We start from the raw sequence: 14279 nt of genomic DNA on the forward strand, positions 1-14279 counted from the left end.
TTTTTGTTTCATGTGTGTTAAAGCTCTATTAATTGGTACATACACATTTGGGATTTTTATATCTTCAATAAATTGATGCTGTTATCATTATTAGGAAAAAGCGTTTTTCTTTCTCCATAATATGTTTTTTAAAATTAGGGCCCTAATATGTAGGATATTACAATGTTTACATTTTGGTGAACAAATTTTTCTTCTTTAAGAAATGTTTTTTAAATGCTGATAGTTTTGTGAGGGGCATCTATGGGGCTCAGTGGATTTAAGCTCTAACTCTTGGTTTTGGCTTGGGTCATGCTGTTATGGGCTGTGGGGTACAGACTTCTGTTACCCTCCAGGCTCAGCACGGAGTCTGCTTGAGAGTCTCTCCCTCTGCTTCTCCCCCTACTCATGCTCTCTCTCTTTTTCTCTACTTCTCTCTCAAATAAATAAATAAATCTTTAAAAAATAAATGATTTGTTCGTTAAAAAATATTTTTTCTCACTAACTTATCTGCTGGGACATTTTGTTATGGAAGCCCATTTGGCCACTATCAAAAGTTGCTTTGAGTAGATTATTCAGTAAAAACTTGGAGTCAGGGACACCTGGCTGTCTCAGTGGTTAACGTGTCTGCCTTTGGCTCAGGGCATGATCTTAGAGTCTTGGGATCGAGTCTTGTGTTGGGCTCCCTGCGTGGAGCCTGCTTCTCCCTCTGCCTGTGTCTCTGCCTCTCTCTCTGTCTCTCTCATGAATAAATAAATAAAATCTTCAAAAAAAACCTTGGAGTCAAATTACTGCCTGTCTTTCCCTATTTAAGTTTTCAATGACTTTTACCATAGCCCTTCTTAAAGGTTTTAAATACAATGATTTTTTATTGTTTGATTAGTATTTCATAGTATGAATGTACATAATGATGAACATTTTGATTATTTTTTGCCATTATAGTTCATGTGAATATTTGTGTCTTTTGGCAGATATGAAAGTATATTTGTTAAATAAATTCCTAAAGTTGAGGTTGTATCAGAATATATGCATTAAAAATTAAACAGTTTTTCCTAATCAGAAATAATACATTTTTATATTAAGTCAGCATAAATGAATACATTTATGGAAATGACTATATGAAAGAGAATAAGACTGTTCTCCTATGTAAATATTCATTTATCTAATGTAAATGAAGACTAATTTTTCATCTAGTGCTTTGCATTTCTAAAAGTATGGGGATTGAATTTCCAGTAACTTGCAAGTTTTTATCAAGACTTCTGCTTAAATAAATAAACTTGTCTCTGGTTTTAACTTTAATTTGAACAAAAAGTGAGTCTAAGGTGTTTGGGATTTAATGTAACTTATTTCCACATTTGACTTTCCACATTTTTATGTAGTTAAATAGATCACTGTTTTCTTTATGCTTTCTCTTTTTAGTATTTTACTAAAAGGAAAATTAATTAAAATTTAAAAAATTAAAATTAAAATTTTAAAAAGACAGGGGAAATTAAGATAAAACTCAAACTGGTTTTGAAAACTCAAACTGAAGCCTATATATTTATATGTTTGTTCTTTTTTGAGTTTTTTGTGTTTGTTTTTAGTTCCATCTGGGAATTTGAAGGTCCAACTATCATCTATTGTCCTTCCCGAAAAATGACAGAACAAGTTACAGCTGAACTTAGGAAACTGAAGTTAGCCTGTGGAGCATACCATGCAGGCTTGGATATTAAATCAAGGAGAGAAATTCATCATAGGTTCATGAGAGATGAAATTCAGGTGTGAAGATCCATCATTATTACTCTCTATTTCCCATGGAAACAGATCTTTCTCTAATATTTATTTGCCATATCTTTATTGACAACCTTGTTTGTGTTGAGTAGAAAGAAGTTTCTCTCAGAAAGGGAATTAATGTATAATGTGGATGACAGATATGTGAACAAACTATTGCAAACTAGTATAACTAGCAGCCTACCCATAGTGCTTAGATACATAGAGGAAGGAATGCTAGCTGTTAAGGTAGGTTGTGTTATGGTGATGGTCCATCCAGGAAAAAGCAATTTGAGTGTAGAGTCTGAATAAGTGAATGGAAGTTTGTCCAGTATGCGAGGTCAGTAGATGATGAGGGAAAAGGAATTGGTTATGGAATCCCAGGAAAAGGGACTATCATGTGCAAAGACACTGTGGTATGAGAGTGCACACTGGGTTCAGGAAATTGGGAAAAGTTTGGAATGGTTGGAGAGAGAGTGTGGAGTAGGAATGGTACAAAGTATAGGTGAAAAGGCAGGGAGGAACTGTTAGAGACTCACAGGAAAAAAGTTAGATGGATTGGTTGGCCAGGTTATGGAGGAGGGCCTTAAAACTTGCAAAGAGGCAGGCTGGGATTGATATGATGTACCTGTAGTTTTTTAGACTACTTTAGCCTTTGAATTTTTTAATTTAAATTTTCAATAAATTTTTAATTCATTTTTACTTAACAGGTAAAACATATTAGAGTAATTCTTGTTGAAGTTGACATAAGAGAGAAAGAGATCCAAGAGCCTTCCAGTCTCCCAAGACAGTCGCTAAGGATATCCTATAATCCTCAGAGCTCCATAGAATAGAGTTTGAAAACCATCATGACAGTTTACTCTGTGATTTTGAGCAAGATCACAGTATTACAGACAGATTAGTAGTTCTAATAAGCAGGGTTGATTTGAAGAAGAAATACTGAAGAAAGAAAGGGTATCGGTGAAGTCACTGTGAAGTGCTCCAGCTGAGATTCCTGTAATGATTGGAATCATGTAATAATTCCAATCTGAAGTGATTGGAATCCTTGTTTAGTGGGTGTCATGCAGAATATTTAGGAGGTCTTAAATTCAAACCACGTTGGTAGGTTTAAATTAACAGCTTCACACTGTCAACATCCAATCTAAAGTGTGTTACCGTAAGCCTGTGGACCTGCTTTCCTCTTAAGTTGAGATGAATGCAACTTCTGCTTTGCATTTTCTGCTCAGTAGGTCTTCCATTTCCTTTTTGTCTCTCTGTGGTTGTTAACCGCCCTCAAACCACCATTGTGTAAACAATCTACCTCAAGTATGGTTCGTATGTACTGTCTATAAATTTTACTATACCCTGTCATGCTGTAACACGTACTTGCCTGAGAGCATCTATTATTTTTCTTCCTTTTCATTTCTTTTCAAAGATAGGAACAGCTATCACAACTGCTTAGAATAGAGTTACTTAAATTCTTAAATGTTTATACTTCTATTATCTCAACAGTTTGAAAATTATCCGATAAAATTTATTGGCTCCTGCTTACTGAATCTTAACTGATGTTTGAACCATTAACTAATCAATGATTTTTTTCATCTTGATTTATTATTAATTATTCATTTAGGTAGAAACATGTCTTACAGATATGAGAGATTGCAGACTTTATCTATTATGTTATGATGGGAGACTTTGTCAGATGCACCTGGCTTTACTATCCATAACCAGCTTCAGTGAAACATAAATGCTTTGAAATATGGCTTTAAAAACCTCACAAGTTGGGATGCCTGGGTGGCTCAGTGGTTGGGCTCCTGCCTCCAGCTCAGGTTGTGATCCCGGGATCTGGGATCGAGCCCTGCATCAGGCTCCCTGTGAGGAGCCTATTTCTCTATCTACCTGTGTTTCTGCCTCTCTCTCAGTCTGTGTCTCTTATGAATAAATAAATAAATCTTAAAAAAAAAAAACCCTCACAAGTGATCACTAATTATACTTAACATCTAGAAAGGTATATATGTATGTGCCACTGTATTTTCCTTTTCTGTGGCAGGATGTCAAAAAGTTTTATCCACATTATGAAAATTAATTAATATTGATGCTGTCACCCTAGTGACATTAGTAGTTCTATTGAGTCTGACAACTGGCCCAAGGTACTCCTTCTTTGCTATCATAATAAATAATTGAGAAGCTTCACATTTGCATCAAGAGTTCTCAAATAATGATAAAAATACATTTCCTCATCTATATAGAATAGTCTGGTGATCTTGGAATTGATTACTTGCCATTGAATATTTGTTGAGTGCCTAGTGAATGCATATATGTTCAGAATTCTAGATGTTCACTCTTTTATCTTTCTGAAGTTGATTTATTCTTTGGTGTAGCCCTAAAGGTAGAGTTCACCTCCTCAGCTCACCTATCTAATCTTAATGTCTTCAATTGACCATGTTTACATTCTTAGTATTTTCTATTTTGTAATTTTAGAAAAAGATTTTTTTTGTATTATTCTTAATCAAAGCTAACCATATTCAGATGTAGATTTACATTTTTAGTCTGTGACCATTCATTCTTTTAGTCCTGATTTTTAGTTTCATGTTCTTTTATATTTTATTAGCTTAAGGTCTTGAATTCCTTTTCTTTCTGAGGTGAGGTTATGAATAAATTATTTGATAAAATATTTTTACCTGAGTGTTTATAATGATATTTTGAACATTATGTCTGTGGAGTAGGGTGATGTCATCTAAAAACAGTATCATAAAGGGGCCCCTGGCTGGCTTAGTTTGTAGAGCATATGACTCTTAATCTCAGGGTTGTGGGTTTGAACCCTATGTTGGATATAAAGATTACTTAATATTAAAATCTTAAGGGAAAAAAAACAGGCTAGTATCATATGATGAAAATTAGATCTTCCAAGTTCTCACCACACACGCACATGCACATACACACACACTTGTAAATGGTAACTATGGGAGGTCATGGATGTGGTTAAGTAACTTTATTTTGGTAATCACTTCACAGTGTATACATATATCAAATTATCACATTATGCATCTTAAACTTACACAAGGTTATATGTCAATTATATCCCAGGAAAGCTGGAAGAAAATTGAATCAAATACATTTTTAAAAACCTTAAAATTATCATGTTGCTTATTCACTCTCAAGTATAGCAAAATGGCCCAGTTTTATTTACCCAAAGTTTTTTTTTTTTTTAAGATTTTATTTATTTGAGAGCATGATAGAGAAAGAGCACACACGTGCCCACAAACAGGGAACTGTAGACAGAGGGAAGAGGGAGAAGTAGGCCTCCTGCTGAGCAGAGAGCCTGAGGTGGGGCTGGATCCCAGGACCCTGGGATTGTGACCTGAGCTGAAAGTAGATGCTTAACTGACTGAGGCACCTAGGCGCCCCTTAAGATTTTTAAGTAATCTCTACACCCAGAGTCAGGCTTGAAGTCACTAACCCACGATCAAGAGTCCTATGCACGCACTATGCACTGACTGAGTCCTATGCACCACTATGCACTGACTGAGCCAGCCAGGCACCCCTCAAAGCTTTTTCTTTTTTTTTTTCAAAGCTTTTTCTTAATAAATTTCTATTTTGATGGTTTTTTTCTCTCAACCTTTCTTCTACTTCCTTTTATCTGTTCAGCATTTTCTTTTTTTTTCTCTCCCTCCTTCTCTTTCTTCTTTCTATTCTTGATCCATCTTTTTTTTTTTTTAAGATTTTATTTATTTATTCATGGAGACACACAGAGAGAGGTGGAGACAGAAGTAGAGGAGAAGACGGCTCCCTGCAAGGAGCCTGATGTGGGACTTGATCCCAGGACCCTAGGATCACAACCTGAGACAAAGGCAGATGCTCAACCACTGAGCCACCTAGATGCCCCTCTTGGTCCATCTTAATACATTTTCTTAATAGCACTTTAATTTTTATTGGTTTTTACACAGAGTTTAAAGAACCAGCTACAGGGACATCTGGGTGGCTCAGCAGTTGAGTGCCTGCCTTTGGCTCAGTACGTGATCCCCTGGTCCTGGATCGAGTCTGACATCAGGCATGGGGCCTGGTCCTCCCTCTGCCTGTGTCTCTGCCTCTCCATCTGTGTCTCTCATGAATAAAAAAAAAAAAAAAAAAAAAAAAAACCAGCTATAGTGCTTTTCAATGAGAATATCAGCCTCTCCTTCTCCACTTCTGTTTCCTATTCTCATCTCTTTTAGTTTATTCTTTTGGTGTTTACCACTAGATTTTGCAATGATTTGCTTTTGGTGTTACAACTTGGTTTTTTATTTATTATATTTAGGCATTGTCTGTTGACTTCCCACTATGAGGAGTGAAAGTTTAGCTCCCTTTCACACCCCTTCCTGCCCTTCTGCTCTCTTAATGTGTTTCTAACCCCCTTTCCTCCCAACATTAACATAATTTGGTTGGATCAATATATATTTCAAATATTACATATTTACATAATTATCTGTAAATGCATTTTATCTCTAAGCCATATACTGGCATATAGTATTTTATTGCATATCTTCTTTTATTGTAATAGTTGAAAATTTTGTTTAGTTTTTTTGTATGTTCTTATCACTAAACTCTTCCCTAAAATTTCTCCCGATCATGTAAATCTCATTTCAGTATGCTCATATATATTAGATATCTACCATTTTTATCCTTTTAAAGATTCAGAGATAAATTCATGTTTAATTTTATCATCTATAATGAGAAGTTTCCTTCCTTCTTGGAATAATGCTAGAAAATATTAAGATCCTGGGCAATCAGTTAAGTACTCTTGAAACTTCACCATAACACGAAGTATCTTTTTTTTTTTTCTTCGAAGTATCTTTTAATATAATAAGTATTTTAAGAGCCTATTTCGTATCTTGTATTCATAGGTGTTCAAAGAGATCAATTTAGTTGCTACTTTTTATAGGGAGGAAATAGAAATCCTATTTTACAAAACAGAAAACCTGTTTTGGGGTTACCAATCCCTAATTTGTAAATTGGGGAGGTAGTTTTTTCATCTGGAAGTGATTGGTTGAAATTATGCTAAATTCAGTTTCATGCCAGGGACTTCAGTTAATAAACTAATTACTCTTACCAAAAAGTAAAGAGTTAAGGTTTTGGTTCTGCTACATAATTGTCAAACTATGTTTTTATTTATTCTTAGTGTGTTGTAGCTACCATAGCTTTTGGAATGGGCATTAATAAAGCTGACATTCGCAAAGTCATTCATTATGGTGCTCCTAAGGAAATGGAATCATATTACCAGGAGATTGGGAGAGCTGGCCGTGATGGACTTCAGAGTTCTTGTCATGTACTCTGGGCTCCAGCAGACATTTGCTTAAATAGGTAAAAACATTTATTATATTCACCCTTGCACATTTCTTTCTTTCCATATAAGCTTTGAAAATATTTGAAGCAGCATGCAAAATTTCAAGTAATGTGTGTAAGTGCATTTAAAACCAAAACAAAACAGAGAACATCCAAGAAATTTGTGGTAAGTGTTGCCATCCAGAGGAGATGACCTAATTTCAGCTACACCTCATTTAGTGTTAAGAATTAACTAAATCAGGACTAGGAATGGAACATAAGTCCTATGGGTGCTTTCTAATACTGTGCATAGACAAACTTTCTTCTCCCCAGGCCCTCTCAAGTTTTGTTGTCTCCAGCCATAGTTTTCTTCAGATACCATTTATTTTGCTGTTGGTTCTTTTTTCCCATTCTACCATGGTGCTAATTTCAAGTGACTTTTACCAATCCCTATTTGACCCTCTTTACCATTTGTTTCTTTTGTTAGTTTTATGAAAGCATGCCAGCTCTCCTTGACTGTGTGTGAATAATCATGTTGCACTGAACCTATTCACTGTACTGACTGCCCTGAAAAAAATTGTGTTCAGTGTTTAAATGAAGCAAGTCTTTTATTGATACTTAAGTTCTATGAGATTTATATTGGAAAGGAAATTTTCACCTTGCAAAAAGTTTTGGGACAACGTTTAGCAACTGGTTCCCTCATCCATAGGGGAATAAAATCTCAGGAAAAAACAGATGGTAACTGATGAGGCTATTTCAGCAGTGTTTTGAGTGCCCTCTGTGTTCTAAGCATATGCTCTATGCTGGGGATACAATGATAAATAAGAACATATATGGTACCTGTTCTCAGAAGGCTTAGAGTATAATGGAAATGGCAGATCTTTTTTTTTTTTTGTATATATTTTTTTTATTGGAGTTCGATTTGGCAACATATAGCATAACACCCAGTTCTCATCCTGTCAAGTGCCCCCCTCAACTACAGTTGATCCTTGAACAACAGGAAGGTTAGAAGTGCTGACTCCCCCGTGCAGTCGAAAATCTGTCTAACCTTTGACTCTTCTAAAACTTAACTCCCAATAACCAACTATTGGCTGGAAGTGTAATGAAAAACAAATAGTAGATTAGCACTTATTTTATATGTTATATCTATTATATACCGTATTCTTACCATAAATAAGCTAGAAAAAAGAAAATGCTATTTTAAAAAATCATAAGAGAAAATACATTACAGTACTGTACTGTATTTATAAAAAAATTCACATGTAAGTGGACCAGTGCAGTTTAAACTTGTGTTGTTTAAGGGTTATAAGTGATATATATATAATTTTTAGGCCGTGGGCTAGGAAAAACTAGCGTCAACAGTTGGAAGAAACTTTTAGGTAAATTATATGGAAAGGTATTGTGGTTAGTGGTGTCAGATAATAAGAATGTTTTTGAATAAGGGGTCTTTTTTGTATTCAGACTTTCCAGAACTCACTTAACTGGATTCCCTGTTGTTGTCATCTTTGATAATTGTACAGAGGTATTTTTATCAGTCAGAAGGTTAAATAATCAAAATATTAGGTCTGGTTTGGTGAGGATCAGTATTACCATTTAGATATTATATGCAAACATTGTTTTCTTTTGAAATATCTGAAAAATATTCAACTCAGACTTCTGTTTATTCTCACAAGAATTCTTGCAAAGACGTGTATAGCTTTTGGGAGCTTGTCATCATCTTCTGATAACTGATATTCATGGAATTTCTTTAGTGTAGACTAGAGTTAACAGAGTCAGGATGAGTTTAGCAACATTAACTTTTAAAAATAAAAGGTATTTAAAAAATACCTTTAGTGCTAGCAATTTTAAATAAATTGAATGTTATGGAAAAAATCACTTATGATTGTTTGAAGGAAGAACTTAATTCTGATGTTTTATTGGTGTCTCATAATAGCCTTTAGTACAAAGGGATAATTTTAGGGGGATATGAGAAGTTCTCTGAAGAGCAAATAGGGATGAAGGTTTATATTTGTATCATGAGCCTCTTTCAATATTCTTAGTTTCTCAGATAAAATAAATAACAACCTTTTACTAGGAAAGTATAAAAATTCATGTATAGTGGAAAGATTGCCAAAAAGCATGTAGCATATAAATAAAAATGAAAAACTTTAGGGTGTATAATAATTTTTCAAAGATAGCTAAAAAATTAATACTTGGACATAAGTATAGAATTCTTTCAAAAGTGATTTTCATAAAAGTTAGAAAAATGCTTGCCTCTAATGAGGGGATTGACTGGAAAAGGACACAATAACTTTCTGGGATGATAGAAATGGATTTTTTAAAAATCTTGATAGAGGTGTAGATGCTAAAGGTTATGAAAAGTAAGCAATAATAAATTTAAAAGTAATGAAATCACTAATGCAATTTTTTATATTCTTGTGATATTTGTAATTGACAGGCACCGCCTTAGTGAGATAACCAGTGAAAAGTTTCGATTATACAAATTAAAGATGATGGCAAAGATGGAAAAATATCTTCATTCCACAAGATGTAGGCGACAGTATGTATTATTTGTTTTATATTAATTGATAACAGATCAATGAATGGTGATATTTTAAGAAAAAGTTTTGTAACATAAGTAGAAGTATGTAGAAACAGTATTTTTTTGGTGTTACATATGTGCTGAATTTTTAAGGCAACTTTCTTTGTGCCTCAGTCAACTGAAGCAAGGTAATGAGATCCCAGGTGAATCAGTGATGATTTCACTTCATTATTTTCAGCAATGATTTTAACATATATGGTTTTGTTCTTTTATTTAATTTAAAATTTTCTCTTGGGTAGACTCATCTTGTCTCATTTTGAAGACAAACAACTACGAAAGGCCTCCGTGGGTATTATGGGAACTGAACAATGCTGTGATAATTGCAGATCCAGGTAAAGATTTTTTCTTCGAAATGGAGATTCTAAAATCTTTGTTTCTCTTCCTTTTCAAATAATTTTTAAGGTTGGCTCCTTGCCCAATGTGTGGCTTGAACTCACAACCCTGAGATTAAGACCTGAGATAAGAATCAGACACTCCATTGACTGAGCCACCTAGGTGCCCCTTACATAATTTTTAATTGAGTTTTTGTTGAATGATATGTATTACAGTTTTAAGAAAACAAAATAATGAATTTATTTAGATAGAAGTCAAAGTAAACAATATTATTTTGCTTTATAAATAGATACACCAATAAAATGGTGGACCTAAATTTAAATATATCAGTAATTATGTTAAATATAAATGGTCCAGGGATCCCTGGGTGGCGCAGTGGTTTGGCGCCTGCCTTTGGCCCAGGGCGCGATCCTGGAGACCCGGGATCGAATCCCACATCGGGCTCCCCGTGCATGGAGCCTGCTTCTCCCTCTGCCTATGTCTCTGCCTCTCTCTCTCTCTCTCTGTGACTATCATAAATAAAAAAAAAAAAAAAAATATATATATATATATATATATATATAAATGGTCCATATCACCATTTAAAGGCAAACATTGTTAGAATTGATTTAAAAATATGACCCAACTAGGAGCGCATAGCTGGCTCAGTCAGAGGAGCGTGCTACTCTTGATCTTGGAGTTACGTGTTTGAGCCCATGTTGGATATAGAGATTACTTAAAAATAAATAAATAAGTAAACTTTAAAAAGAAATGACCCAACTATATGCTATCTGTAAGAAATCCACAAGTATAATCATATAGGTAGATAAAAATTAAAGGATCAGAATGCCTGGGTGGCTCAGTGGTTGAGCATCTGCCTTTGGCTCAGGCCGTGATCCCCGGATCCGGGGATGGAGTCCCGCATCAGGCTCCTCAGAGGGAGCCTGCTTGTCCCTCTGCCTATGTCTCTGCCTCTTTCTTTTTATGTCTCTCATGAATAAGTAAAATCTTAAAAATGAATAAATAAAAATAAAATAAAGGGATAACAACTGTACACCATGAAAACACTAACACTAGCTGGAGTTATTATTTTAATATCAGACAGTGGAGACTTTGGAGAAAGAATATTACCAAGGATAAGGAAAGACATTACATGATGATAGAAGGGTCAGTTTACCAATTAATCATAGTTCTCCACAGACAAACACACACACACGCATGCACGCACACAGATTGATTTTAAGGAATTGGCTGCTGGCAGTTGTGCATATTGTCAAATCTAAAATAAGTAGGGCAAACTGGCAGGCTAGAGAGTCCGGCAGGATTTCTGTGTTCCTAGTCTTGAGTCACAATTCCTTGTTCTCAGTCTTTGCTCTTTAAAGCCTTCATTTGATTGGACAAGACTCATATTATCAAGGGTGGTCTCCTTTACTTAAAGTAAACTGACTGGAAGTGTTAATCTCATCTACAAAATACCTTTATAACAACATCTGGATCAGTGTTTGACCAAACAACTGAGCATCATAGCCTAGCCAAGTTGACACAAAGTTAACCATCATATCCAAGAACACATAATCCTAAGTGTGTATACACTTAACAAAAGAACTGACAGAATTAACAGGAGAAATACAGAAATCCATAATTACAGTTGGCGACTTCAACATCTTCTCTCAGTAATTAATAGAACTAGTAGATGGAAAATCAGTAAGAAGATAGAAATGAACAGGACTGTCAATAAACTAGATCATATTAACTTTTTTGGAACATTCAACCTAACAACAGTGGAATAAACATTCTTCCCAGGTGCAAATGGAATGTTCACAAACATAGATTATATTCTGGGTCATAAAACAAACCGTAATATATTTAAAAAATTTTGTTCATACAGAGTGTGTTTTCTAACTATGATAGAATTAAACTAGAAACCAGTAACATAAAGATAGCAAAGTCTCCAAACACTTGAAGATTAAATAGCACACTACTAAGTACCCATGAGTCAAAGAGGAGGTCTCAAAGTCAACTGGAAAATATTTTGAACCAAATTAAATAAAAATACAAAATGTATGGGATGCAGCTAAAGCAACAATGAGAGGAAAATGTAGAGCATCAAATACTTTAAATAGAAGAAAAGTTTCAAAGCTGTAATTAAGCTTCCAAAGTAAACTAAAAAGAAGCAGAGGAAGGAAATAATAAAGGTAAGAGCATAAATGAAATAGAAAACAGAAAAACAAAAGAAACCAAAGAACTCAAAAGTTCACTCTTTTACAGGCCAATAAAATTGATAGAAACTTCTAAAAAGAAAAAAAAGAGACCGAGATTACCCATCCTGGGAATGAAAGGAATTTCACTACAAGCCCAATAGACATTAAAAGGATCATAAGGAAAACACTATGAATAGCTCAGTACACATACATTCAGTAATTTAGAGGAAGTGGACCCAATTCCTTGAGAACCTCAAACAAAATTCACCCACAATGAAGTAGATGACTCAGATAGTTGTACGACTGTTAAAGAAATTAGATCTGTTAAAAATGCCTGGAAATAAAATTCCATAGCCCACATGGCTTAAATGGCAAATTTTACCAAACATTTAAAAGAAGAAATAATAACAGTTTTACAGTATGATCCAGTTTATATGATATTCTCTCAAAAGTAAGACTCTACTATAGGGATGAAGAAAAAGGTCAGTGGTTGCCAGAGGTCAGAGGGAGGTGGAGGGTATGATTACAAAGGGCTAGCACAAAGGACTGTTCAAGGTGATGGATTTGTTATGTGTCCTGATTGTGATGGTAGTTGATTGTGTGGTTAGATGAATCTGTGCATATGAATCAACAGATGTGTTTAAATTGGTTGAACTTCACATATACACAGATTATAGTCATTTTTAACTGTATATTAATTGAAAGAATAAAAACAAATGGTATAACTAGTTGAGTTCGCCATATGCCTAGGCGTGATCACTGTGTTACTATGAGACCAAAAAATAAGTATTGGGGATGTAGATGATCTCTGTGGTGACAAAATGTTGCTTCACGGAGAGGACAGAATTGTTCAGTGCAACTTAAAAAAACAAACAAACAAACAAACAAAATCCAAATGCCCTGCAATTATATAAAGCACAAATTGACACAACAGCTGGAAGAAAGCAACAAACCCATTATAGTAGTAGTAGTTGGATATAATTAAAGTAGAAGAGTTGTATATAATTTTTGGCTATTGGTAGGTTTAGTAATCCAGCAATTAGTAAGCTATAGAAAATTTGATCAACATAGTAACAAGTTTTATTTATCACACACTTGCTATTTAGAACCCTGTACTAAGCATTTAGAACAATGTACCTCAAACATTTTTACTTCATGATCCACAAAGCTAATAATAACACCTGTATAGCACACTAGGCTATTTACTACTTGAGTCCAGGTTCTGTCCAGAACAGTGATTATACAGTACCCCTATAATCCATTTGCAGCACACTTGCTGGGAAGCACTGAACTAGAGATTACACTTCTCAAACATACATGGAATATTGATAAAAATTTGACTCAGTGTGTGGCACCTGGGTGGCTCATTGATTGAGTGACTGCCTTTGGCTCAGGTTGTGATCTGGGGGTTGTGGAATCAAGTTTTACATCTGCCTCCCTGCAGGGAGCCTGCTTCTCCCTCTGCCTGTATCTCTGCCTCTCTCTGTATCTCTCATGAATAAATAAATCTTCAAAAAATTTTTTGACTCTGTGTTAAGGTAAGATTTGGCAAACTATGGCTTGTAAACCAAATCCACTTTGCTGCCTGTTTTTGTAGGTGAAGTTTTCTTGGAATCCAGCATACCCTTTTGTTTATATATTGTCTGGCTGTTTTTGCAGAGTTGAATCCCAGTAACTGTGACACAGAAACCGTATGGCCCACAAAACCTAACTATTTACAATCTGGCCCTTTAAGAAAAGTTTTCTGGCCCCTGTTCTAGACTGTAGTGTTGTCTCAAAAGTTTTCAGTGTATTGGTATAAAACATTCCGCTTTTTCTGATCAGAATGCAGTTGAATTAGAAGGAAATAAGAGGATAAAATTTCTCATTCATTTGGAAGTTAAAAATAACACTTTTAAATTACTCATAAATCAAAGAAAAAAATCAGACTGGAAATTAAAACATTTTTAGAACTTTAGTTATGATTACAGTAATATACATTAAAACTTGGAAGATACAGCATAGGTGGTACTTCGTGAGAATCTGATAGCTTTCAATATTCATATTAGAAAAGAAAATGAGCTTAATATCCCACTAAAGAAGTTAAAATAGGATAAACCTAAATCTAGTCTTCCCCCCAAAAGCATATTATTATATCTGGAATATTGACTATTCTTACTGCTATTTCAAAGCTATTTGTT

The 14279-nt window shown here is 34.5% G+C and overlaps 1 protein-coding gene across 5 annotated transcripts in view; it reads left to right on the top strand.

The window, feature by feature from the left end:
* The window catches only part of WRN (WRN RecQ like helicase), a 144923-nt gene that overhangs the window by 83280 nt on the left and 47364 nt on the right, over nt 1-14279 (top strand). For all 5 annotated transcript variants that reach the window (XM_041752866.1, XM_041752865.1, XM_041752867.1 and 2 more), the window contains 4 exons: nt 1560-1734; nt 6863-7044; nt 9443-9544; nt 9826-9918. In XM_041752866.1, the coding sequence (XP_041608800.1) occupies nt 1560-1734; nt 6863-7044; nt 9443-9544; nt 9826-9918 (552 nt within the window). The remainder of the gene's footprint in view (nt 1-1559; nt 1735-6862; nt 7045-9442; nt 9545-9825; nt 9919-14279) is intronic.

This window comes from Vulpes lagopus, chromosome 4 (assembly GCF_018345385.1).
Source record: "Vulpes lagopus strain Blue_001 chromosome 4, ASM1834538v1, whole genome shotgun sequence".
NCBI lineage: Eukaryota > Metazoa > Chordata > Mammalia > Carnivora > Canidae > Vulpes > Vulpes lagopus.